We start from the raw sequence: 24,109 nt of genomic DNA, 5'->3' as shown, positions 1-24,109 counted from the left end.
AAGTCTTGAGACTATGAGATTTAAAGAAGGATTTCAGAAAAGAGGCAACAATACTTGCATTTAGCAATATGAGTATGACAACAATTAAACCAGGGAAGGTAAGGCAACTGAACTTAGAGAACAGCATTCTTTAGAAAGGCTTGGAGATACTTATAGCTGGCGTGTGTGTGAGATTGGAGAGGGAGAAGAGTGGCTAGAGAAATAAATAGAGAAAGACAAGTCAACTTTGGGCCTTGTATGCCATGCAAATATGTCTGGACTATCTAGTAGGTTAGAGTGGTCTTAAGTAAGAAAGTAATATATCTAGATTTACATTTTTAAAAATTATCTTTGCGATGGTGGCAATGTGAAAAATAGATGAGGGGATGGCAAAGGGTCCAGTAACTCAACAAAATAACAATTATATGCTAGGCAACATGCTAACTGATGAAGATAGAACTGTGAGCTAGACAATTCCAGCTCTCAACAAGCTTTGGCTCAACAGAGGCTTAGAGGCTTCATTTTAGAAATTATCCAGGTGAAAGCTACTGAGGCCTAACTATCGGCCTCATTGGTCATCATTTATCAAGAATTTCATGTCTGGCTCTGTTCTAACCATTTTGCCCGTATCAACTAATCTTCAGACAATCATCTGAGCTTTCTATTGCTGTTTTCGTTTTTTGACTCATGAGGAAACAAGCAAAAATGGCTAAATTAAATGACTTCCGGGTGTCACACAACTAAGCGAACAGTGCTGGGATTCAAACCCAGGCAGTCTGCTTTCAAAATCCATGCTCTTAGCCTCTATCCTCTTGCCCTTAATGGACAGTTATACTGAGACATAAAAGCAATAGGATAAAGGTAAGAAATGTATAGTGGAGTCAAATGATAGAAGAGCAGTATCTGATTCATCTTTATTCCTTTATGGCTTTTAGCACAACACCTTTCATGGTAGTTAACAAATGTACTGAATAAGTAAGTGAACCAAGACAGAAAAAGTCATTTCCTTTAACTTGTTTAGTAATATTTATATTCAAATACTTGGCCTTAGTTATTAAAGGTTTTTCTATATAAACATTTGAGTTTACATTAAGAGTCAAAAAATTCAATTATGGTGGATTTCTTATAAGAAACCAAATAGGAGTACAGAAGATACTTAAAGGATATATGTCATATGTACATATATTAATATATACATATAATAAATAGGTATTTATAATCCAATACACATACATATACTAATATTAAACTTCACAATTCCACCTAATTCAGAAGACAGAACAGCACAACTCAAATTCAGAGGATGCTTGGATGAACAAACTGTATGATGAGAAGACCAAATGGTAGCATCTAATTTTAGCTGTGTTTTGAGAATCTGTAAGCTATCTTTGCAGATTTTTGATGACTGCAAGGTTATTTGAAAGATGAAATCAGCACTACTTGTTTTTCCCATTACCTCAAAACAAAGATCTGGAAAAGAAATGGTGATTGTGTACTAAGAAAATATAAACTTATGAATTAGTTGTTTCTCTGTTCAGAATCATCTCAAGATCAGTAAACAAATACTTTTTATTTCATACCTGAATTTTCAAGATGCCAACCACTTGAGTGGTTGAAGGAGTGATTGTAAACTTCCACTCTGACCTCCAACGACCATTCCTTAAAAATAAAAACAGCAGCTGTAAATAAGGTAGGGAAAATAATTTGAATAAATTTTAAGTTCCAGATTTAAATGTAGTGCTACAGCATGAGAGTAAGTGGGAAGGACACTGGATATTCATTTTTTAATCACTGAAATATTTAAAAGAATCAAAGGGTTAAGTTCAGTTATGAGCTATATTTAATCTTCATCCTATTGATAAAAAAGGGCCTATATAATGGATGGAACTAAAGAATTCTAAAGCTAAGGCTTAAAATACAGTTCAAAACTAAATAATATAAACTACTTTTGGAGAAAATCTTAAGCTACTTCTTCACAACCAACACACTTGCGCTTTAATTAAGAATAAACTGAGTAAATAGGTGAAAGGGAATAGGAGATACAGGCTTCCAGTTATGAAATTAATAAGTAAAGAGGATAAAAAGATAGGAAGAGGGAATATAGTCAAAAGTATTGTAATAAGGTATGGTGACAGATGGCAGTTTTACTTTTGGTGAGCACAGCATAACTATAAACTCGTTGAATCATTACATTGTATACCTTAAACTAATGTGACCTTGCGTGCCAAGTATACTTCAATTAGAAAAAAAAAAAGAATAAACTGAATAAATGTTCAGATCATCAGGGGCTTTCACAAATACAGTCAATGCAGTCTGACATTCAGTGAACCAAATAATTTTTAAAAAGAATGGACAGAAATACAACATTTCAAGGTTCTGATATTTAGATTATATAAGGAGTTGTACGAGTCAATTTTTTTTTTCTTTTCCCGTTTTAGGATTAAATTTCCACATAAAAGGTATAACCTCTTCTCACTTCTCAAAGGGACTTTTCGGGGGCATCTAGTGGCTCAGTCAGTTGAGCATCTGACTTTGGCTCAAGTCATGACCTCGCAGTTCATGAATTTGAGCCCCATGTCTGGCTCTCTGCTGTCAGTCTGTCAGCATGGAGCCTTGCTTTGGATGCTGTGTCTCCCTCTTTCTGCTCCTCCCCCACTTGCGCTCTCCCAAAAATAAATAAATATTTAAAAAAACACAACTTTTGGCATACAAACTAACAACATTAATGGTAGGAAATTGGGACATCACAAACAAGCAACGAGTATATTGTTAACTCATTTTTGTCTCCCAGATAATGAATTTTATCCTGTTTTTTTCTGCCTTTTCGCAGCAACCCTTCCTTCTACCTCTATTTGCTTTTTGAATACTAAAGACATATTATAAAATGCAAACTGATACCTGTTAGGTTTTTCTGAACAGTACCATGTATTTCTAAAATAGCCATAGAGCTAATGGATTCACTATACTGGCTTTGCTATAAAATTACTTCTGGGATCCTTACAGTATTCTTGCAATCTACCCAATCATGAAAATCCATAGAATGAGAGTACTCTCATAGCTACAGTTAACACTTAACATCTGAAAAGTGCTATTATTAGAACAATGTTTCTCATCTACAAAACAAAAGAGAATTTTATACCATGTCTTGATGTTGAATGATATCCAAAATTATCTATAAGTAGCTCATTTGGAAAAAGAACCTAGGTCTATTTATTTTTTATTTCATGATTCCAAAAGAAGTTACAGTATTCCTTTTATTTAGGTATTAGGACTGAGTAGTAGTGAGTTCTAAGCACATACATTTCAGATTTATTATGCCCACATGCATATATCAACACTGACTGCAAAAAGAAAAAAGTAATTCCAAATCAGGTAGTGGTAACAATTTAAGAACTATTTCAAAAGATCCTTCCAAAGGCATTACTACCATATAGTAATGGTAAATGATGCTCAGTAGATGGTACCCTTTTATCAATGGAGTACATACTTGAGATGTCCTAGACTTTATATTCTTCCCTTTTCTTTTATTAACACTGTAATTAATAAATGTGTTTTTATTCAACAAACATTTATTAGGCCTCCAAAAAACTGCTAACCATTAGGGAAACAGTAGAGACCAAGAAGAGAATGTACTAGTGAAATCTAAGAAACGTCCATGATTAATACCTTTCAAGTTTTATTCCATCTCTATTTTAGGCAAACTGAAGTATATTTCTTTGTAACAAACTATTTAAGATTTTAGTGAGATTATTGTGGTATGTCATGTTTAACACTTTGGAATGTCATTTAAAATTTATCTTTTCTAAAAAGTGGAAGTGAGTTTTAACTTCAATGATACAATGTTCATAGTGGTAGTATGGGAGAAAAATTCACATTTTTGTGAAGCAAATTCGTGAGAATAGAAAAGTCAAGAACAAACATCATCTTCATTTTACAGATGCTAACGCTCAAGTTCTATTTTTGAAAACTGATTAGTAAATTCACTATAACATCTCCAATACATTTTAAAGTAAAACTTAGTAATAAGAATTTTCCTTTAATAGTTCAACCTCAGTAAGATTGATTTTTGGATATATATCTTAGCACAAATACAATAAATTAATAATGATTTTGTGAAGATTTATTTCTTTAGGATATTGGTAGGTTACTGCTACAAGTTTTTATGCCTAAAATGGAGACACTACATTTATATTAAGTTCATAGAAGTAACTTTGTACACCAGAATCTTTAGGGAACTGAAGCTTGTCATAAAGGCATATGTTTACAGATGGAATTGATTTTCCTTCAGTGATAATGGATCTGCATTCCTCCAAATGTTCTTGGTTAACCTTGTAGCCTTGCATTTATTTCTAAGATGGTTAAACAGTGGAGCAATCTTGGGCCATGGACCAAATCAGTCCATAGGGGTTACTGATACCTCTTACTCTACCCTCAAGAGCACAACCAACTTAGGTAACAAGTCAAATATTATGACTATACTTACTCTGATGATCTTAGCATGTATTAACAAAACAGGAGATTAAAGGTAAACACTTCACTCAATTCTGAGTTTATGAAGTCTTGCTGAGCCTCAGAATTTTATTAAAAGAGGGATCTCAGAAACAGTCTTGTCCAAAAAATAAAAAAGCCCAACAATATGTCAAAGGTCCAAGATTAATAGGGAAGGTCATTGCTTTAGGGAACTGGGCTTTTATAAGAATTAATCAACAATATAATTTGATCACAAAATTATAATCTAGTTAAAATGAAATTATGATTATAATCTGCCTCATTGTATAAAACATGTCCTCACTTCCTTACATTGGCCAACCAAGCACACTAAGCAATCTACATGAAAACATCTACTTCAGAGCCCCTAAAGTTCACCAGAAAAATCACTCTTCTTTCCTTTATGATCACCTCTGTCTTCCTCTCCCATAGAAGTCTCACTCAGGAACAATTCCTTCTCAGAATGAGCATATGGGCTTGCCAACTGGTCTGCTCACAGCCACAAATGTTCTCTGAGGATGCTGCTTGCAAGTCTCTAAAAACACTCAATGTAATCCCACGCTCTTTTCACAGAGTGTCAATGGATTTACTGCTACCTTTAAATAAGTATGCAGATTATGAAGCAAATACCTTTCTTATATGAAAAGGCTGAAGTTTCATGTTTAGATTGCACTTAGTCAATTATAAACAAATAAGGTATAGGTCCAACTAATAAAGCAAGGACTACAAAGGATATAAACAATGTCAAAATTCCCAAAACACAGAATTGTCACTTACCAAAAGTTTTTTGCTTGGAACTGATGGCTTTCTATGCACGCAATAATGGTTTGCTGTCCATCTATTTTTTTACCATATACCTTAATGGCAAAAAAAAATAAAATAAAATAAAAAGAAGAGTGAATTCAGGGCCACAGAATGTTCAGCTTTAAACATCTATAAAAAAAATTGTGTATCACTTTGATAGGAACATATAAAAGAATACCAAGTAGGTCATTATTTCAATATAGTTGCTAGAAAAACAAGTACTCTAACACATACACCTATAATCACAAATTCTTAGTGAATCATGAAAGAGCTCAAAATTTATTTATTTACATTAAATGTTTATTTATTCTGAGAGAGAGTACAAGTGAGGGAGGGGCAGAGAGAGGGGGGACAGTGGATCTGAAGTGGGCTCTGCATCAACAGCAGCGAGCCCAATGTGGAGCCTGAACTCACAAATCATGACATTATGACCTGAGCTGAAGTTGGATGCTTAATCGACTGAGCCACCCAAATGTCCCAAGAGCTCAAAATTTATGAAATAGGGTTGCTGGGCGGCTCAGTCGGTTAAGCATCCAACTTCGGCTCAGGTCATGATCTCGCAGTCCATGAGTTCGAGCCCCGTGTCGGGCCCTGTGCTGACAGCTCAGAGCCTGGAGCCTGCTTCAGATTCTGTGTCTCCCTCTCTCTGTCCCTACCCTGCTCATGCTCTGTCTCTCTCTGTCTCAAAAATAAATAAACATTAAAAAAAATTTTTTTTTAAATTATGAAATAAAACTCATTATTACACTCTAAAATATTCACAAACATCCTAGACATAGCAAACTTTTCATTCCAAAAACAGGTATCACATGGACAGGTTATTTTAAATGTATAGATACCAATTTGGCTGTTTACACACAAATAAAAATCGGATCTACATTGTGATTATCATCTTTGTTTCCTTTACGATCTTAGGGGTTGCCATTTCTTTCGTCATTTTACAAAGTATGAGGACAGAGCTGAGAAAGTTAATTTACGTAGAGATGAGAAAGGTCATTAATAGAATGCCTGTGATAATATGATGACGTCATTTCACCTCTTGCTTACTGCCTCAAAAGTAATGGATACTTTTGTGTCTTTCAATCCTCCTGGAACAAATAAGATTGTCATACTCAACCTAGCGATCTATTCTTGAGTTATTCCTCCAAAATAATTCTAATCAACAAGGTTATAATTCAAAGAATTTGTAAAGTATTTTTGATTATGTTGCAATTTTTCCTCAAGTAATTACTGAGAGCTAGATACTTAATGGGACCATATGAATTTCTGTCCTACCCAGAAAACTTCTGAGAGTGAAATGGGATACTACTGGTAATATTAATAATTATGTTGGGAAAACAAGTATAAACAAGGATATGGTAACCTTAGGTTCCAGAGGTAGGCAGAGGCCAGGTCCACAGGGCTACAAAAGTTTGGACTCTGTTCAGAAGCCTGGATTCTATCCTAAGTGTAACTAACGGAAAAACCTTTGAATGATCTCAAGCATGGGATTTTCATGATCTGATCTGAATTTCAAAAGATCACTCAGGCTATGGAAAGGATCAAAGAAACACAAACTGTGGGGACATGAAAAGACTATTTGGATACAATCTTATCAGAAAAAGAAAAGAAAAAGCATTCCTAGATACTATCATAGTTTATCCTGAAAATATAAAAATAGGTTAAACCTATGAAAAAACAACATTAAAAAAAAAAAACTTGATTATAAAACATGCAGGGACATGACTCCACTTCCAAATAATTTTGTTTCTTCTAAGAGCTTATAACTTAATGAAAAAAAAGTCAGATGTAAAGTTAGTGAGATGAGTTGTGAACAAGAGATTAAAGAATCTTATCAAGCTCTAATCAATGCAGGACAATTCTTACATGGATTTAATTCAAGGTACAACCATTTTTCCATTTTAGGCAATCATAATATATTTACTATTTAGAGTTTCTTGAAAAAATATTCTTAGAAATATTTACTTCAAGGAAAAAAATGGCAAGTAATAAAATACCAGTTCTGTAAACTATTACAGATTTCTGGAGACCATAAAAACATTGTCATATTTACGTAAGACAGAAGAAAAAATATGCTTATCGATGACTTACAGTGCAGACCCCATTTGGATAATGTTCTTTTACATAAGCTCGCAGAGCAGTTTCTACTGAAGTTCTCCATGATTCAACTGCATTTTCTGCTTCATATGGTCTTGGATCAGTCGCTTCCTTTCTTAAGTGATCAAATTTGAAACAGATTCTGTTTTTGGGATCCAAAAACTTTCCATTTCCCAAGTCGCCATGTTCTGTTATCAATACCTTTAATGATGCAATGAATTTTGGAAAAAAAAAGTATTTAAAACAGCATTTAAGTACTAATATACATTAATATACATTCACTTAAACTTTGTCCTTAACATGGTAAAATAATTCTACTCCAAGCAACGGATTTAACTATATGGCACAACTATAGTAATTCAAATGAGGCTATTCTCATTCAGCTTAGATTAGTGGATCTGACTTTCTCCCAGTATAACTTCTGGCTACCTGGTGAAAATAATGCATCTTTTAATAAACTACTGGAGTTTTGTGGGTTTTTTTGAGAACTATAAACAGTTTATTATTTCTGTACTCAGTTTCCAGTCCACAAAACTAGGAAAATGGTAATAACCTCCAATGAGAATGGTTACAAGAATAGCTTTAACGCTGACATAATGCTCTTCAGTGTGTCCTACATTGTTCCTGGGCCCCAAATCTCATCTACTGTGAAGTGCCTGCTTATTTTTATAATCTATTCATTAACAGCTGTTTTCAACAGACTTCCAAATTTTTAAACATGTAACTTATTCATTTATGTATATTTAAATTGTACATGCATAAATCTGATATTCTGTGCTTTATTTTAAAAGTTTCCCTCTTTTTCTTCCCTCCCAACTCTCCCAATCTTTGATTCCTTACCTATGTCGGGACTTCCCCCTCCCTCTGATAACAAATCATGTAAACATAGGATGTATTCTTCTAAATTTTTTTCAGTCCTATAATCCTACATAAATAAATACACATCTATTTATACATACACACATATACAGGGTTTTTTGGGGTCACTGTTTCACAAGAATGGAATGAAAATGTGCACATGCACACACATTTTTCTGCATCTGGCTTTTTTCAACATCAACATTATACTTAGAGAAATCCTTCAAAGTCAACTGGTAAACCTCTTATTCTTTTTAATGGCTGCATAAATGTCCCATAATGTAAATATAACATAATTTATTCTGCCATTCCTTTACTGATGGAACATCTCTTTATTTTCTGGCTGTTTTTCTTTTTGGGGGGGGGGGAGGAATAGGTACATTAAAACTTTTAAGTATTTTTGTACATAAATTTTAACATACTAATGTTTTTATTTCCATTAAAGGCTTCTACATCTCTTAAATAGATTTCCAGCAGTGGAGACAGTAGGTAAAGGGTCTATATGTTTTTAATTCTTCCAAAAAATGGTTGTGACAATCCACATTTTTATGAACAGTATATAAGATGTACTTCCTTTCACATTACCATCATCAATAGGCATACAATTCTTTATTCAGTCTAACAGGTATAAAATTTCTCATTACTTTAATTGTATTTCTCTGACTACTCATAGATCTAAATTTCTTTTCATGTGTGGGCCATTTGCTCTTCTGTGAACAAATATTCTTTAATATTTTTCATCTGAGTTGTTTTTTGTCTTATAAATTTACGAGTCCTTTGTTTAAGGTATCTGTTTCATTTTATGGTTAAAATAATTATTATGTAGCAAAATGTCCATCTTTTCTTCTATAGTTTCTGGGTTTCCAGACTTTAAGACAGTCTTCCCTGCCTTAATATTGTACAAGTAGACTCTTTTCTCTTAATATTTTAATCATTTTACAAATTTTTAATCTACCTGAAATTTATTTCTGTACATTGTGAGACAGAGGTTCAACTTTCTTCTTGACAGAAACCAGTTGTGTCAATTTTTTACTTTTTGTCTGTCTAAATTATGATCTTGTCATGTAAAAAAATTTTCATATATTCTGGGACTAAATTCTGGTTCTATATGCTGCTGTATTGATCTGTTTATCTACTTTATACAATACCATTCTGATTTGACTTTACATTGGTTATAAAGCATCTTCTGCTATCTAGAAATTCTCTTATCTATTCTTATTGTTCTTACATTTTCCTTGTTTTTTTCCTAAGCATGTATTTTTTTCACATAAATCATGAACATTTTGACCAATTAAAAAAACTATTAGGATTCTAATCAAATTACATTAAATTCACATTTTAATTTTTAAGTAATTTAACTTTCTATTTCAAAATGGAATGTGGTGTTGCCTTCCCATTGTTCATCACAACCTGTTTTGTGTTTTGTTTTTTAAATTTTTTCTTTAATGTTTTTATTTATTTTTGAGACAGAGAGAGACAGAGCATGTATGAGCAGGGGAGGAGCAGAGAGAGAGACACAGAATCCAAAGCAGGCTCCAGGCTCTCAGCTGTCAGCACAGAGCCTGACGCGGGGCTCGAACCCACAGACCGTGAGATCATGACCTGAGCTGAAGTCGGACGTTCAACCGACTGAGCCACCCAGGGGCCCCCTCACCTGTTTTGTGTTTTAAGAAGATAACCACAATTGTCTTCACAATCTTTTGCCTTTCATATTAAAATTATTCCTAGGTTAATGCAGTTTTACCATTTAAAACGGAATTCCTCCCCCTCCAACCATTTCTAGTGTAAAGTACTCATTTGGCACAATAGAGAACAGCTAATGAGTTTTGTATACTTACCTTAAATTCAGCCATCCCACAAAATTTTTTTAAGTCTAGCAGTTTCTTTTGATTGGGAGGTTAGTTATATAAATCATGCCACTTAAGAGTTTTCTTTTCCTTCCTAAAGCTTTAAAAGCTCTCATTCTCCTGTCTTATTTGCCATACCTCCATTTATGTTAGATAATAGTGATAAGCAAACCTGGCAAATTGTCTATTTTAACTAAAATTATTTTATTGTTTGTAGTCTATGATATTTACTGTGATTTTTGTTAAAAAGTCTACTCTATTTAAGAGGTTTTATTCTATCCCCAGGTAACTTAGGGTTTTTGTAATGAGAACTAGCAAATTCCTTTTCACTGTCTAGTGATACATCATAAAATTTTTTTCTTTGATTTGTTTAATAGAGAAGACCAATATATTGTCTGACATGGAACCACTCATGCATTTTTGTAATAAATTCTATTTAGTCTTCATATTTCATTTTTTAATATATTTCTGAAGTCTATTTGTTAATATCTATTTAAAGTTTTTAAATCTACGATCATATGTGAGATTAGTGTAGTTTGCTTTTTTTGTTTTACCTTTACTAGGTTTAAGTATTAATAGTACGCTAAGTTCATAAATGAGTTTGGGAGCTATCCAACATTTTGAAAAGGTGGATTCCCTGGACCCAGCAAATATTCTTCTAGGGATTTATCTTAAGAAAATAATAGTCAATGTGCCCAGAGGTACAAAGATGTACAATAACTTTGTTTACCGTTAAAGAAAAAGAAAGAAAAAAAAAACCAAAAAACAAAAACCCAACATTTCCCAAGGGAAAAGCAAATTTAGGAGATTCATAAAATGAAACACTACACAGCTTCATATATGTGTACACACATGCCTGTCTATACACATATGCTTGTTTTCTGTGCAGTTACAAGTCATCTTCTGTCTACACTTTCCCTGTAAATACCAGACTACATACTACATAATGAATAACGCCAAAAGCAAGCTTTGACATAACGAGCCACTTAGAATTGTTACAACTCTCATGTTCTACCTACCAGTTCCTTCTGTATATTGTTTTACATAAATTGTGCTTCACAAAAGCACAATATGAATTAATACAATCATTGTTCGATTATTTGTAACTCTAAACCAAAAAAACCCCAAAAAACAAAAAACAAAACTAGTGACCTTTGGTAGCTTTTCTTAGCAATTCTAGCTTTCACTTTGGAAAGAAAAGATTTAATAATTACTAAATGCTAAGTTACTCACATGAAGAACTGTAGAATTCCAGAGCAACCAAAATATGATATAAATCTTACTAATATATATTCTAGATTTTGGATTAATATAGGATTGATTTTTTTTCCTATAAAAAACAAGAAAGTAGATTTAAAGCAATTATTTTCTAAAATCTCAAAAGAATTACATTTGAACACTTCTAAAAGGGACTTTCTGCTAATAGTATTATTGGTCTCAACAAAAGAAACCAAATTTTCAATTACTTTGCCCATAAGTGGCTATGATTAAAATGAACACTTTTTAAACTTTACACATACCATTTCACAATTCTTATGGAATACATTAACCATTATAAATGAAACAAAGAATAGTCAGATCCTGTGTTCATATGAAACATACCTGATCTTCATAACCTTCAATTTTTACTGGAGTAAACTGGTCCAAATTATACTGTGCAAATGCACTAAAAAAGAAAAAGGCCAATTATTCAAAGTTACAAACTTACCACTCTTAAAATATCATGAACAATTCACTTGTCAATAAATCTCCTGCACTACATATGGCAAGTTAAATAAAATTATAATTCTCCATTATTGATCTTATATTAACTAAAATTATTATACAGATATGGCTACTTTTAAAACTGATGAATAATACCCAACCTTCAATGTTTAGCAAAAGAGAATTAAATCAGTAAATATAATTTGACTTTTCACTCAAAACCTTGAAAGTAAAGGTTAGCCATCTACATATCTAATTATTCAAGTATATATTTAGTACAAAATATACCAGGAAACAGAGCAGGTGCTAGGAGAGATGCAAAGAGTAATCAGACAGATCCTCTGATCAAAGGACTTACAGTTGAATTAAGAGATAATAGATAAACATAACCATAACACAAAGTAGAAAGTACTATAAGACAATGGCCAATAAAGAAGCATCAAGGAGAATTATTTATTTTAATTTAATTTAAATTTAAATTTAAGTTTTATTTTATTTATGAGAGAGAGAAAGAGAAGGTGCAAGTGAGCGAGGGTCAGAGAGAATCCCACGCAGGCTCCACACTGAGAATGAGGCTGGAGCTCACGCGTTTGCAGGGCTCCAACTAACGAACTGTGAAATCATGACCTGAGCTGAAATCAGCCTCTTAACCAACTGAGCCATCCAGGTACTCCAAGGAGAATACATATTTTTAAAAACTATATTCCATGAAGGCAAGAATAAGAAGAGAAGTAGGGGTGATTTCATTAGAAATCTGACAATGAGAAATGGCCTTGAAAAAATAGGTAGAGTATTCCATTTAGAGAGACCAGGATAAACAAAACACACGAGAAGATAGGTTAGGTTCACACCATAGGAAGCACCAAGCTCAAGGCCTGACACATAGCATTGTGTTCAATTATATTTACTAAATTAAACTGAAAGGCCCTGGTTGATAGAATAATTACTTCATTTGGGAGGCAAAGCAGAATCACAGAAACTTTTTGAGAAGGAAGAACCTAACTACCTCTAGAGAAGATTAATCTGGTAGCAGTGTGGATGACAACTGGACAGTGGAGCAACTAGAGCCAAAAAAAAAAAAAAAAAAAGGCAGTTAGGTTGTTATTAGGCAAATGTCCATGTTAGAACTGCTGAAGAGTCTGAACTAGGAAATGGTAATAAGTTGGATTTGAGAATAAAACCTCTCTATTCTATGAGTAATACTAAATTACATATTTATGTGATATATTTATAGGAAAGCTTTTCATAGTACAAAAAATTATCTAGAAAATAAGTAAGGATCATATATATAACCTGGGAATTTTTTCTCCACTTAACAGAAAAGATATTGAGTATTTTAAAATTTGGAAATACATCTCTAAACCTATTCTACCTGGAAGATTTTCTAGATGGCAAGACATCCACTGAACTTTGAGGTATTAGCTACTGAGTCTCCTCTAGAAAGGAATGTTTGGTTGAGCAAAGCACTACTGATAAATTAGCAGACTAGCAAATGCAAAATCTAGCAAAGTAGAATTAAATTACTAGCTGTCAAATTCCTGACACTGAATGTTCAAAAAAGATGGGGGGGGGGCGGTGTACACATAGAAATGCATGATGTGGGAGCGGGGAGGAAGGGTAGTACTCACTTCTGATCTTAATTCATTAAAACTATAATTTTCCTAAGAATAGCTTCAACATAGCCAGGCAGTTACTACCCTTTAAGTGAATTGATCTCAAAAGTATGTTTGAGATGAAAAAAATAAAAAAAGTTTCTAGATCACTTAGATATTAGGATTCACTTTCCAGTGAAAGACATATTTAAATAATATATGTAGATAGTAATTTGATTCTAGGCCTTTTACTGCCCATAATACCAAACCCCATCCATACATCACTTGGGAGTGAGGAATAATGAGGAAATCTGAAAAGGAGACTATGAGTTTAAAATAGGTAAATTTTTTTCTTAAATGCTCAAAGCAAATTAAATAGGTGACAGTTACATGGTATTGTGGGAAAGGTACTCACTAACCTAGGACTCAGAATACATAATACCTAGGTTTTGTCCAAACTCTGTTATTAGCTAGCATGGGGCCCACTTACCTTATCTATAAAAAGAAGGGTTTGGACTAGATGACTTCTAGAGTCCCTTCCAATTCAGAAAACTTACTCCATCCACCCAGTCATCATATACTCACCCACCCCTCCACCCAGGCAAATATCTACATGTTAAATCCTCTATTAGATACAATGAAAACGTGATTTCTCTGCTCTTATAGAGTTCTGTAGCCCAGTCATCCATTTCTAAATACTTGTTCCTGTATTTAGATTTTTACACCCATTAATGTTAGTCCTGCACTAGTCACACATTATACTTTTCACTAGGTGTCTCTCTCAGTTTAGCCACTTTATTTCCCTATTTACTATTCAAACCCTGTATATCATTTAAATTCAGCTCAAAGTCACTTCTAAATAGAAATTAAAAGTTCCTTCCTTTGGGCTCCAAAAGCTTTTGATACACCCTATTATGATAATATTTTATTTCATTTGGCCTGATACTAAACATTTCTGACTCCCCATTAGAAAAACCCTAAGAGGCTTATTTATCTCATTATCACAGTGAAGTCTGGCAATCATAGGTCAGTTGAATAAAAGGCTCTTTCTGGACATTTAAAAGTTAGACTTGAGAGTACCAACTCTCTGGTACTCTCCATCCTATGAAACATACTGAATTTGTGCCCACAGTAAAAATATCCCATTAAAACCACTCAAGAATAATAGCCATGTTTTTCCCCTTACAAAAAGATAGGAAGAGGGGGAAAAAAGATTAAAAGAGTTAAAGCAGCAGGGAAAAGGTAAAAGAAAAAAGAAGTACATATATGTACGAAAGAGAAGTATCTGAACAAAAGAAATTCAATATCAAAGATCACAAGTCGCAAGAAATGCGACTACAGCTATGCACTTACTCTGGTGAAACCGCCACCAGCACACGCTCTAAATGTTTTTACCATGCCTTGCAAGCTTTGGTTACGTAGTTCTGGACAGCCTCAATGATCGGTGATAAAGTTTCCTCAGAAATTTGGAGGTATCGTAAAAGTAATTCAGAACCAAGTTTAGTGAATAATGAGAATAATACTATTTTGGCTTGAAAATTATTTCCTATAGAGGACACTGACCAATGATTTAAGGCATATTTCTCATTTCACAAATACAGATGTCTACCAAATGAACTCAAATGAATAGTTTTGAGAAATTTAGTATGAAGAATACTACTGAAGTCAACAACAAAAAAAAACACAATATTTTCTCTAAGTGTTCATCTAGCTAGTAATCACTTTATAGTATAACTACATACAAGACAATTTGAACTTTCTCCTTAAGGTTTTGATGCCTTTTCTTGGTATCATATCATAAACATCTTATTTTATCATTAGTTACTGATTTCTTCAGACTCGTTTCCTTAGAATATCAGAATATCAGGTATTTCCATGTATACACATCATGAAATGTGGACTACAACTGTCCCCAAAATGTGTTTCATAATAAAAGAGATATGCAGCTCACATTCTAATTTCTTTTTAGAACAAGTATAATTTATTTAATTTAAATGTAAAAACATCATCAGATAAGTACTTCTTTGGACAAATACAGTTTCAATACTGTTCATCATTGAGTCAAATGTGACTATTTCATACCACTTATATAATTATGAATATTTCTTTGACCTTCATTAAACTTTATTCTGCTGGGGAAAAACTCTTGTTCTTTCAACAAATCAAGTTTGTTTTCTTAACTAAAAACAAAACAAAATCCACTAATTCTTGCACCTACATGAAATAACCCACATATTTATTTACCACAGAGAACTCAGAGGAATAGTTTACTTTGAAAGTATTGCTGTTAGAAGTTATAAATGCTGTACATTTTCTTTACTTCCGTAAGATTTTTGTCAATATGGCACATGCGACTATAAAGAAAATTCATTTTATTTAAATATACAAATAATCTAAATAGGGTTTAAAAAACTTAGGAATGAGCAGCCATTCACTCAGAAGCTAATAACTAAAGTCAAAGATATAGAGTAAATCGATTTCTATAAAGCACTTTAAATATAATAATTAAGAGGAGTGGAAACAATCCAAATGTCCACTGACAGATGAATAGATAAACAAAATGTGGTTTACAAACTCACCATTAAAAAGAAAAATTCTGACATGTGCTACAACATGGAAGAACCCTGAAGACATTATGCTTAGTACACTAAACCTACTACAAAACAACAAATAATGTATGATTCCACTTATATGGGGTACCTAGTGAGGTCAAATTCATAGAGACAGAAAACAGAATGGTGGTTGTCAGGGGACTGAGGGAAGGGGAGAATGAGAAATTATTGTTTAATGGGTATGGACTTTTAGTTTGGGAAAATTTTAAAAGTTCTGGAGATGGACAGTGGTGACAATTACACAATGTGAATGCAATCAGTGCCAAAGACCCACATTCCTAAAAATCATTAAAATGGCAAACTTTATATTATGTACATTTTCTCAGAATAGAAAGTAATAAATACGGTGAAATAGGTAAAGAGGATTAAGAACACACTTATTGTATGGCACAAAAACAGACACTCAGATCAATGGAACAGAATAGAGAACCCAGAAATGGACGAATGGCCAACTAATCTTTAACAAAGCAGGAAAGAATATCCAATAGAATAAAGACAGCCTCTTCAGCAAGTGGTGCTGGGAAACCTGGACAGTGACATGCAGAAAAATGAACTGGACCACTTTCTTACACCATACACAAAAATGAACTCAAAATGGATGAAACACCTAAATGTAAAACAGACAGTCATCAAAATCCTGAGGGGAAAGCAGGCAAAAACCTCTTTGATCTTGGCCGCAGCAACCTCTTAATACATCTCCAAAGGCAAGGGAAACAAAAGCAAAAATGAACTATTGGGACCTCATAAAAATAAAAACTTCTGCACGAGAAGGAAACAATCAGCAAAATTAAAAGGCAACCGACAGAATGGGAGAAGATATCTGCAAACCACATATCAATCAGATAAAGGGTTAGTATCCAAAATCTATAAAGAACTTATCAAACTCAACACCCAAAAAACCAATAATCCAGTGAAGAAATGGGCAAAAGACATGAATAGGCACTTCTCTAAAGAAGACATCCAGGGGCGCCTGGGTGGCGCAGTCGGTTAAGCGTCCGACATCAGCCAGGTCACGATCTCGCGGTCCGTGAGTTCGAGCCCCGCGTCGGGCTCTGGGCTGATGGCTCGGAGCCTGGAGCCTGTTTCCGATTCTGTGTCTCCCTCTCTCTCTGCCTCTCCCCCGTTCATGCTCTGTCTCTCTCTGTCCCCAAAATAAATAAATAAATAAAAACGTTGAAAAAAAAAATTAAAAAAAAAAAAAAAGACATCCAGATGGTCAACTGTCACATGAAAAAATGCTCAACATCACTCATCATCAAGGAAATACAAATCAAAACCACAATGAGATAACCACCTCACACCTGTCAGAATGGCTAACATTAACAACTCAGGCAACAACAGATGTTGCTGAGGGTGCAGAGACAGAGGATCTCTTTTGCACTGCTGGTGGGAATGCAAGCTGGTGCGGCTGCTCTGGAAAACCGTATGGAGGTTCCTCAAAAAATTAAAAACAGAACTATCCTATGACCCAGCGCTACTAGGTATTTATCCAAGGGATACAGGTATGCTGTTTTGAAGGGGCACATGCACCCCAACGTTTATAGCAGCACTATCAACAATAGCCAAAGTATGGAAAGAGCCCAAATGTCCATTGATGGTTGAATGGATAAAGATGTGGTATATATATACAATGGAGTATTACTTGGCAATCAGAAAGAATGAAATCTTGCCATTTACAACTATGCTTACGCTAAGCGAAATTAGTCAAAGAGGAACAAATATCATATGACTTCACTCATATGAGGACTTTAAGACAGATGAACACAAGGGAAGGGAAGCAAAAATAATATAAAGACAGGGAGGGGGACAAAACATGAGACTCTTAAATATAGAGAACAGAGGATTGCTAGAGGGAGGGGTTGTGAGAGGGGGGATGGGCTGGATGGGTAAGGGGCATTAAGGAATCTACTCCTGAAATCATTGTTGCACTATATGCTAACTAATTTGGATGTAAATTAAAAAAATAAAAAATAAATTAAAAAAAAAAAAGAATACACTTACTGTAATGAGTACTAAGTAATTTACAGAATTGCTGAATCCTATATCGGACACCTAAAACTAATGTAACACTGTATGTTCATTATATTGGGATTAAAAACAGATAAATAAACATTGCTATTAAAAAAACCAGGAAATTAAATCAAAAGCAAAATCAGATATGCCTAGAAGTCTGTTGAACCTCCACCTTCATTAGGGTTAACTGTAAAGGACAGATTTTTTTTTTTTTTTTTTTTACGTTTATTTATTTTTGGGACAGAGAGAGACAGAGCATGAACGGGGGAGGGGCAGAGAGAGAGGGAGACACAGAATCGGAAACAGGCTCCAGGCTCTGAGCCATCAGCCCAGAGCCTGACGCGGGGCTCGAACTCACGGACCACGAGATCGTGACCTGGCCGAAGTCGAACACTTAACCGACTGCGCCACCCAGGCGCCCCAAGGACAGATTTTTGATAAAGCTTTGAAACATTACAAAAACAGAGTAAGAGCAAATTCCCCCCACTGGTAGAATACCAGGATTAAAAAAGGTGCCTGAGTGGACACTGAACACTCTTTGTATGGCACCTAAAAATCCATTTAATTTTATCATTTTCCAATGAATTATGGAGTTAGTGAGCCTAACATAGGAGATGGAGATGGGAACAGAGAAGAGAATCAATTATTTCTCTGAAATCCTAAGACAGTTGTGGCAAGTCATGATTGTGGGCACTGGTCCAAAGATTATGTATTACGATTTAAACTGCCTAGTTATTTGAATTACTCACAAATTTAGTAAATATTTATTTACTTAATATGTGTCATGTACTATATTAGGTATTTATGGATAAAATAAATTCCTAATTCTCAAAAATCTATTAGGGTCAAACATATAGTAAAACCTGCATAAAAAAGCAATCACAATTTCAAAACTCTAAGTTTCTAAAATAATTTTATCCATTCTTGCAAATGCCAAAATGTAGTATATATGTAGAAGTATTTAAGCCACTACCAAACACTCAATGAACAAAAAATTTTATGTTATAATTGTGTCCCTATGTCCCTCTGCGATCAAAAATATTTCTCTTTTAGCTGAGTGCACACATATAATACATGTGTACATTTAAACTTTATGTACAAATATCTATTTCAGGAATTAGTGCTTAAAAACCACCTTTAAAACATTTTTTCTCATCATGTCACTTAGTTATGTTAATATGTAATACTTACTGAGCTGCTCCTTCCCTGAGAAGATTATCATTATTAAGCAGTAACCGAACATCTGCAAAACAAGTATTATGTATTATATTATTATTTCCATATGTTTGAAATTTCTATATAATGAATGCAGATTACTTTAGTCATGTATCAACACTCCCCACTCTTCTCTTACCCCTAACATGTAAGCAAGATCAAAACTTCACTCTGATGACCAAAATAACCATAAAAACATACCATAATATTATTTTTTAAAAGATACTGGTTAGGAATAAGAGAATTAAATAAAAATACAGATTTCCAGGGATGCCTGGATGGCTCGGTTGGGTAAGTGTCCAAATCTTGATCTCAGCTCAGGTCTTGATCTCACAGTTGTGAGTTCAAGTCCTGTGTTGGGTTCTGCACTGGGCGTGAAGCCTACTTAAAATTAAAAAAAAAAAAAAAAAAAAAATACAGATTTCCCCAGCTATCTAAAAGTTCACTCTGAGCCACTTGGCTTTTAACTGTTTTTACTAACTGAATGGAATCCAAGGAGGATTTTCACTTTTACCAAATTGTAATTGTCTCTCCACTTTACGCCATTTCAGTTTATGAAAGATTTCACATAATGCTCTACTTTCAGATAGCAGGTGAAACCTGTACATGTTATTTTATACCTTTAATAGCCAATGTAGGCACACTGTAATTTCCAAAGAAAGTGGAGATAAGCTCCACCAAAAAGATGGTCTGGTAAGATCTGCAGAAAATACACACATCTCAGTTTGATAACACCAGCATGAGTTTCAAATGAATCTGCTCCACAGAAAAGAGGATTAAGCAAGAAACAGCTTGTGAACAGAACACAGATGTAGACATTTCTGTCCTAAGACAGCTCATATTCAAACAACAGATGAAAGCATTTAGTTCAATATGGATAACTGCTTTATTTGATTTAGCAATCTCTTTTTTTTTAATTTTATTTTTTATTTTTTAAAATTTACAACCCAATTAGCATATAGTGAAGCAATCTCACTTTGGTTATTGATTCTTAATTCTGTTCTAATTTTAGACTCAATTATTATGTAGACATTTGCCGACTCATCATTAAAACATAACTTTAAAAATAATACTTTTATTGGAAAATCCAAGCACTTTGTAAAACAATAAGGAAAAAAATCACATAATCTCACCAAAAAAAACCCAAAAAAACAAAAAACAAAAAAAATCTATTCTAATCCTGTTATATTTTCTTTATTTCCCTACACACTTGGCTATTTCACACAGTTGCTATCATAAAGTACATACCACAATGTTACCCTAATCTTTTCATTAAATGAAAATAACACAACTAACCTAAGTATCTTCCATTAAGTAACTGGTTAAATATAATATAAGCACACTATATAGTTCTTATAAACAGTGTAAAATTGAGCAGCCATTAAAAATAATGTAGATGTTGGGGCGCCCGGGTGGCGCAGTCGGTTAAGCGTCCGACTTCAGCCAGGTCACGATCTCGCGGTCCGTGAGTTCGAGCCCCGCGTCAGGCTCTGGGCTGATGGCTCAGAGCCTGGAGCCTGTTTCCGATTCTGTGTCTTCCTCTCTCTCTGCCCCTCCCCCGTTCATGCTCTGTCTCTCTCTGTCCCAAAAATAAATAAACGTTGAAAAAAAAAAAAATTTAAAAAAAAAAAATAATGTAGATGTGAAAAAAATGTAGATGTGTATTTATCAACATGAAATACATCCATAACATGATAAACAGGAAGGGGAAAATTCAGCATGTATAGTATTATCTTATTAATATAATGTTATATATCTGTGTCTACACTAAGTGATATTAAGTATTTCATTCAAATGCTGGAGAATGAGAGGGTAGAGTTCTGGGTCATTTTTAGGTTCATTTTTATATTTTGGACATTTTAGAATGTCTATGGATCATTTTTACATAAATCATAAAGCTACTCCAAAAGAAAAAATACTGACTATTCATATGCCTCTTTTCAGTAGCAGGCCCTCATTTAAAAAAAAAAATCTCGGGGCGCCTGGGTGGCGCAGTCGGTTAAGCATCCGACTTCAGCCAGGTCACGATCTCGCGGTCCATGAGTTTGAGCCCTGCGTCAGGCTCTGGGCTGATGGCTCAGAGCCTGGACCCTGTTTCCGATTCTGTGTCTCCCTCTCTCTCTGCCCCTCCCCCGTTCATGCTCTGTCTCTCTCTGTCCCAAAAATAAATAAAAAACGTTGAAAAAAAAAATAAATAAAATAGATTAAAAAAAAAATCTCTTTCACTAACCACTAAAATAATACTAATTTGATTTCTAAGTTAACTTATTTTATACAATAGAAGCTACTGCCTAAAAATTATTTTAAAAAATACAGACATTTAAAATTACAGTTACTTCTGTCTCACAAAGCAAACTGAGGAGTTCTATTTGATAAATATGATGCTTTCATGTTCAATACTGAAAACGTAATTATTAACAGTGGTACTGCATGATAGTATATCTTTTCCAGTTCTAAATGTGAAAAAAAATTTTAAAGCAACATCTATTTGATCCAGTTAGCTTTACACTGGAAAAAAAAGTCCTGCTTTTATCATAAGGAAAGTACAGAAGAAAAAATAGAAAAAATTGAATAAAATCTACTCTTACAGAAAGGATTAGGCTGTGGTTCCAAGCCAGGCAACACACTGGACCCATGAAGTGGTGAGTACGAGGCTTAAAAAAAAAAAGAGCACCAGCCCAGATCTACCAAATCAGTATCTGACAATGAAGACCAGAAATTTATGTTTCAATGATTTTAGCAACACCAGACTAAGAAATAGTATTTGGTAACCACTAAACTAACAAGATTTTATGACTTGGCAATTCTAAAATTTGTCACTTCTCTTGGAATTATCATACTGGTGTTATCAAAAAAAAAATAGCAATGAAAATAATCAAATTCATGACATTTTTCCCTCAAATATTTAATTCCTTTTTAATTCTAAAATACTCCTTATTTAAAACCTCTATAATATACTATGTCCTACTTTTATTCCATAGCTCACTCTCCACCCCAAGCCTACTGAATGGTTTATCCTTAATGCCCAAATTTACGGTGCCTCAACACAAAACTTACCAACGTCAATTTCCAATGAGACTTAGAAAAGCAATTTCTAGGACTCATACATTCTTTTAAAAAGGACCTTTCTGATTAACAAATCTGTAGGGCATTTATTCAAGGTAAGAACATTAAGTGAAAAACTTTCTATGAATTATACAAGAGAATGGGGGCCACTGACTTTAGTGTAGTTTCACCATTATCAATTTAAGTTATATGCCAACTTTTGAACCTAAGGAAAGTAGAGGCTAACATCTTAAAACAGAAGTTAAACCCTACAGGAAGCAGAAATATTTCTGAATTCTCTCCCAAGTTCCCAATCCACTACTTGAGATTTTAGTTATCTTAAAAAGAATACAGAATACAGTATAGACTTGCCATTCTTTCTCTAAGTGTAGCTCAGTGGTTAAATTTTTAAGTGCATAAAAATTACCATATGTAATTGTATGCACTAAATTATGTATTATTATAGTTTTTGGATGATTTAAGGGATTTTCAATTTTTGCCTCATTTTTTGACTTTCAAACCTGATCTTTTTTGAGGTGAGATTCCATTATATCTTACACTATGAATGAAAATTAGTGATTAAACTTCTTTAAAACCATGTTCACATAGTTTACTCTGGACTAGAGTATTTTTAAAATAAAATTAAGAATCCTGGGCAAATTAGTTTAATTTAAGACAGTGAAGTCCAAATATATTTAAATAGATACGGTAACTTATTCTTAAAATTGCTTAAGAAAAGTTTTGTAAGATCACTACAGGCCATTTTCCTGGTGACTTTTTCAACCATGTCATTCTTATTGTTAAAAAGGAGCTATTGTTACAGTTTTAGTAGTAATCAGGACTGTTTAACAGTTTAAACTTCTGCTATGGGTGTATAATCATAAAAATGTTTGCCACTGTGGTTTAAAGAAGGGCATGCTGTGAACTAATTTACAAGATATAAATTAAATAGTTTTTACATGTGCTCTCATCTTCTGAACATGGTAAAACGATGCTTTTTTCCTCTGTTTGTTCTGGCTGTTCATATTATTCTAGTAGGTTTTTAATTTTTTTTTTTTTTGATGTTATTTATTTTTGAGAGAAAGAGAGACAGAGCACAAGCAGGGGAAGGTCAGAGAGAGAGGGAGACACAGAATCCGAAGCAGGCTCCAGGTTCTGAGCTGCCAGCACAGAGCCTGATGCAGGGCTCAAACCCATGAACTGCAAGATCATGACCTGAGCAGAAGTCAGATGCTCAACTGAGCCACCCAGGCGCCCCAGTTTTTCTTTAAAAGAAATACAAAACTGCATTTCACAATTTCAAAAAAGTAGTTAAAACTTTGTCTTTTTAAAAAATTAATATTACTCTCTTAAGGTTAACTTACTCAAACATAATTATCATATACATCATAAGTATATTCTAACCATTACGAAATCCAGATTGACAAAAATTTTCATTGTAATTCAGAAAGCACATATTTTTCTACATACCCCACCCCACACACACCAGTTTTGTTATTTTGGTTATATAATTTATCCTTAAAAAAAAAAAAGTGCTTGATATATCAAGCCTTAGTGTTATGAATTAAACACTCACCATTAAACACCTCATTAAATTCTCCAGGAGGGGCATGAATAATGAATTTTGCTGCTATGCGCACCTAAAATAGAAATGAAGATATAAATGGTCCATGGCATAGGCCTCTGCTAAAATAATCAAAACACACACACACACACACACAAAATTATACTATTTCAAAGTTCTACTGAAAATGGCTTAAAAAATTTTTTTAGATAGTGACTCTTCTTCAAACCAACTTTGTTACTGTTTCAATTATTTAATATAATCACAATGTACAGGCTAGATGCAGATAAA

The 24,109-nt window shown here is 33.7% G+C and overlaps 1 protein-coding gene across 1 annotated transcript in view; it reads right to left on the bottom strand.

The window, feature by feature from the left end:
* The window catches only part of CAPZA2 (capping actin protein of muscle Z-line subunit alpha 2), a 55,176-nt gene that overhangs the window by 7,293 nt on the left and 23,774 nt on the right, over nucleotides 1-24,109 (bottom strand). Inside the window, exons 2-7 of the mRNA XM_047095324.1 lie at nucleotides 23,831-23,894; nucleotides 19,186-19,237; nucleotides 11,676-11,739; nucleotides 7,363-7,569; nucleotides 5,245-5,324; nucleotides 1,560-1,638 (exon numbers count right to left, since the gene is read on the bottom strand). Of these exons, the coding sequence (XP_046951280.1) occupies nucleotides 1,560-1,638; nucleotides 5,245-5,324; nucleotides 7,363-7,569; nucleotides 11,676-11,739; nucleotides 19,186-19,237; nucleotides 23,831-23,894 (546 nt within the window). The remainder of the gene's footprint in view (nucleotides 1-1,559; nucleotides 1,639-5,244; nucleotides 5,325-7,362; nucleotides 7,570-11,675; nucleotides 11,740-19,185; nucleotides 19,238-23,830; nucleotides 23,895-24,109) is intronic.

This window comes from Lynx rufus, unplaced genomic scaffold (assembly GCF_022079265.1).
Source record: "Lynx rufus isolate CCGP_SWC_20201006 ecotype Redwood Valley unplaced genomic scaffold, mLynRuf1.p SCAF_4, whole genome shotgun sequence".
Taxonomy (NCBI): Eukaryota; Metazoa; Chordata; class Mammalia; order Carnivora; family Felidae; genus Lynx; species Lynx rufus.
The sequence above is the reverse complement of the archived record's forward strand: the minus strand, read 5'-3'. Positions and strand labels throughout refer to the sequence as shown.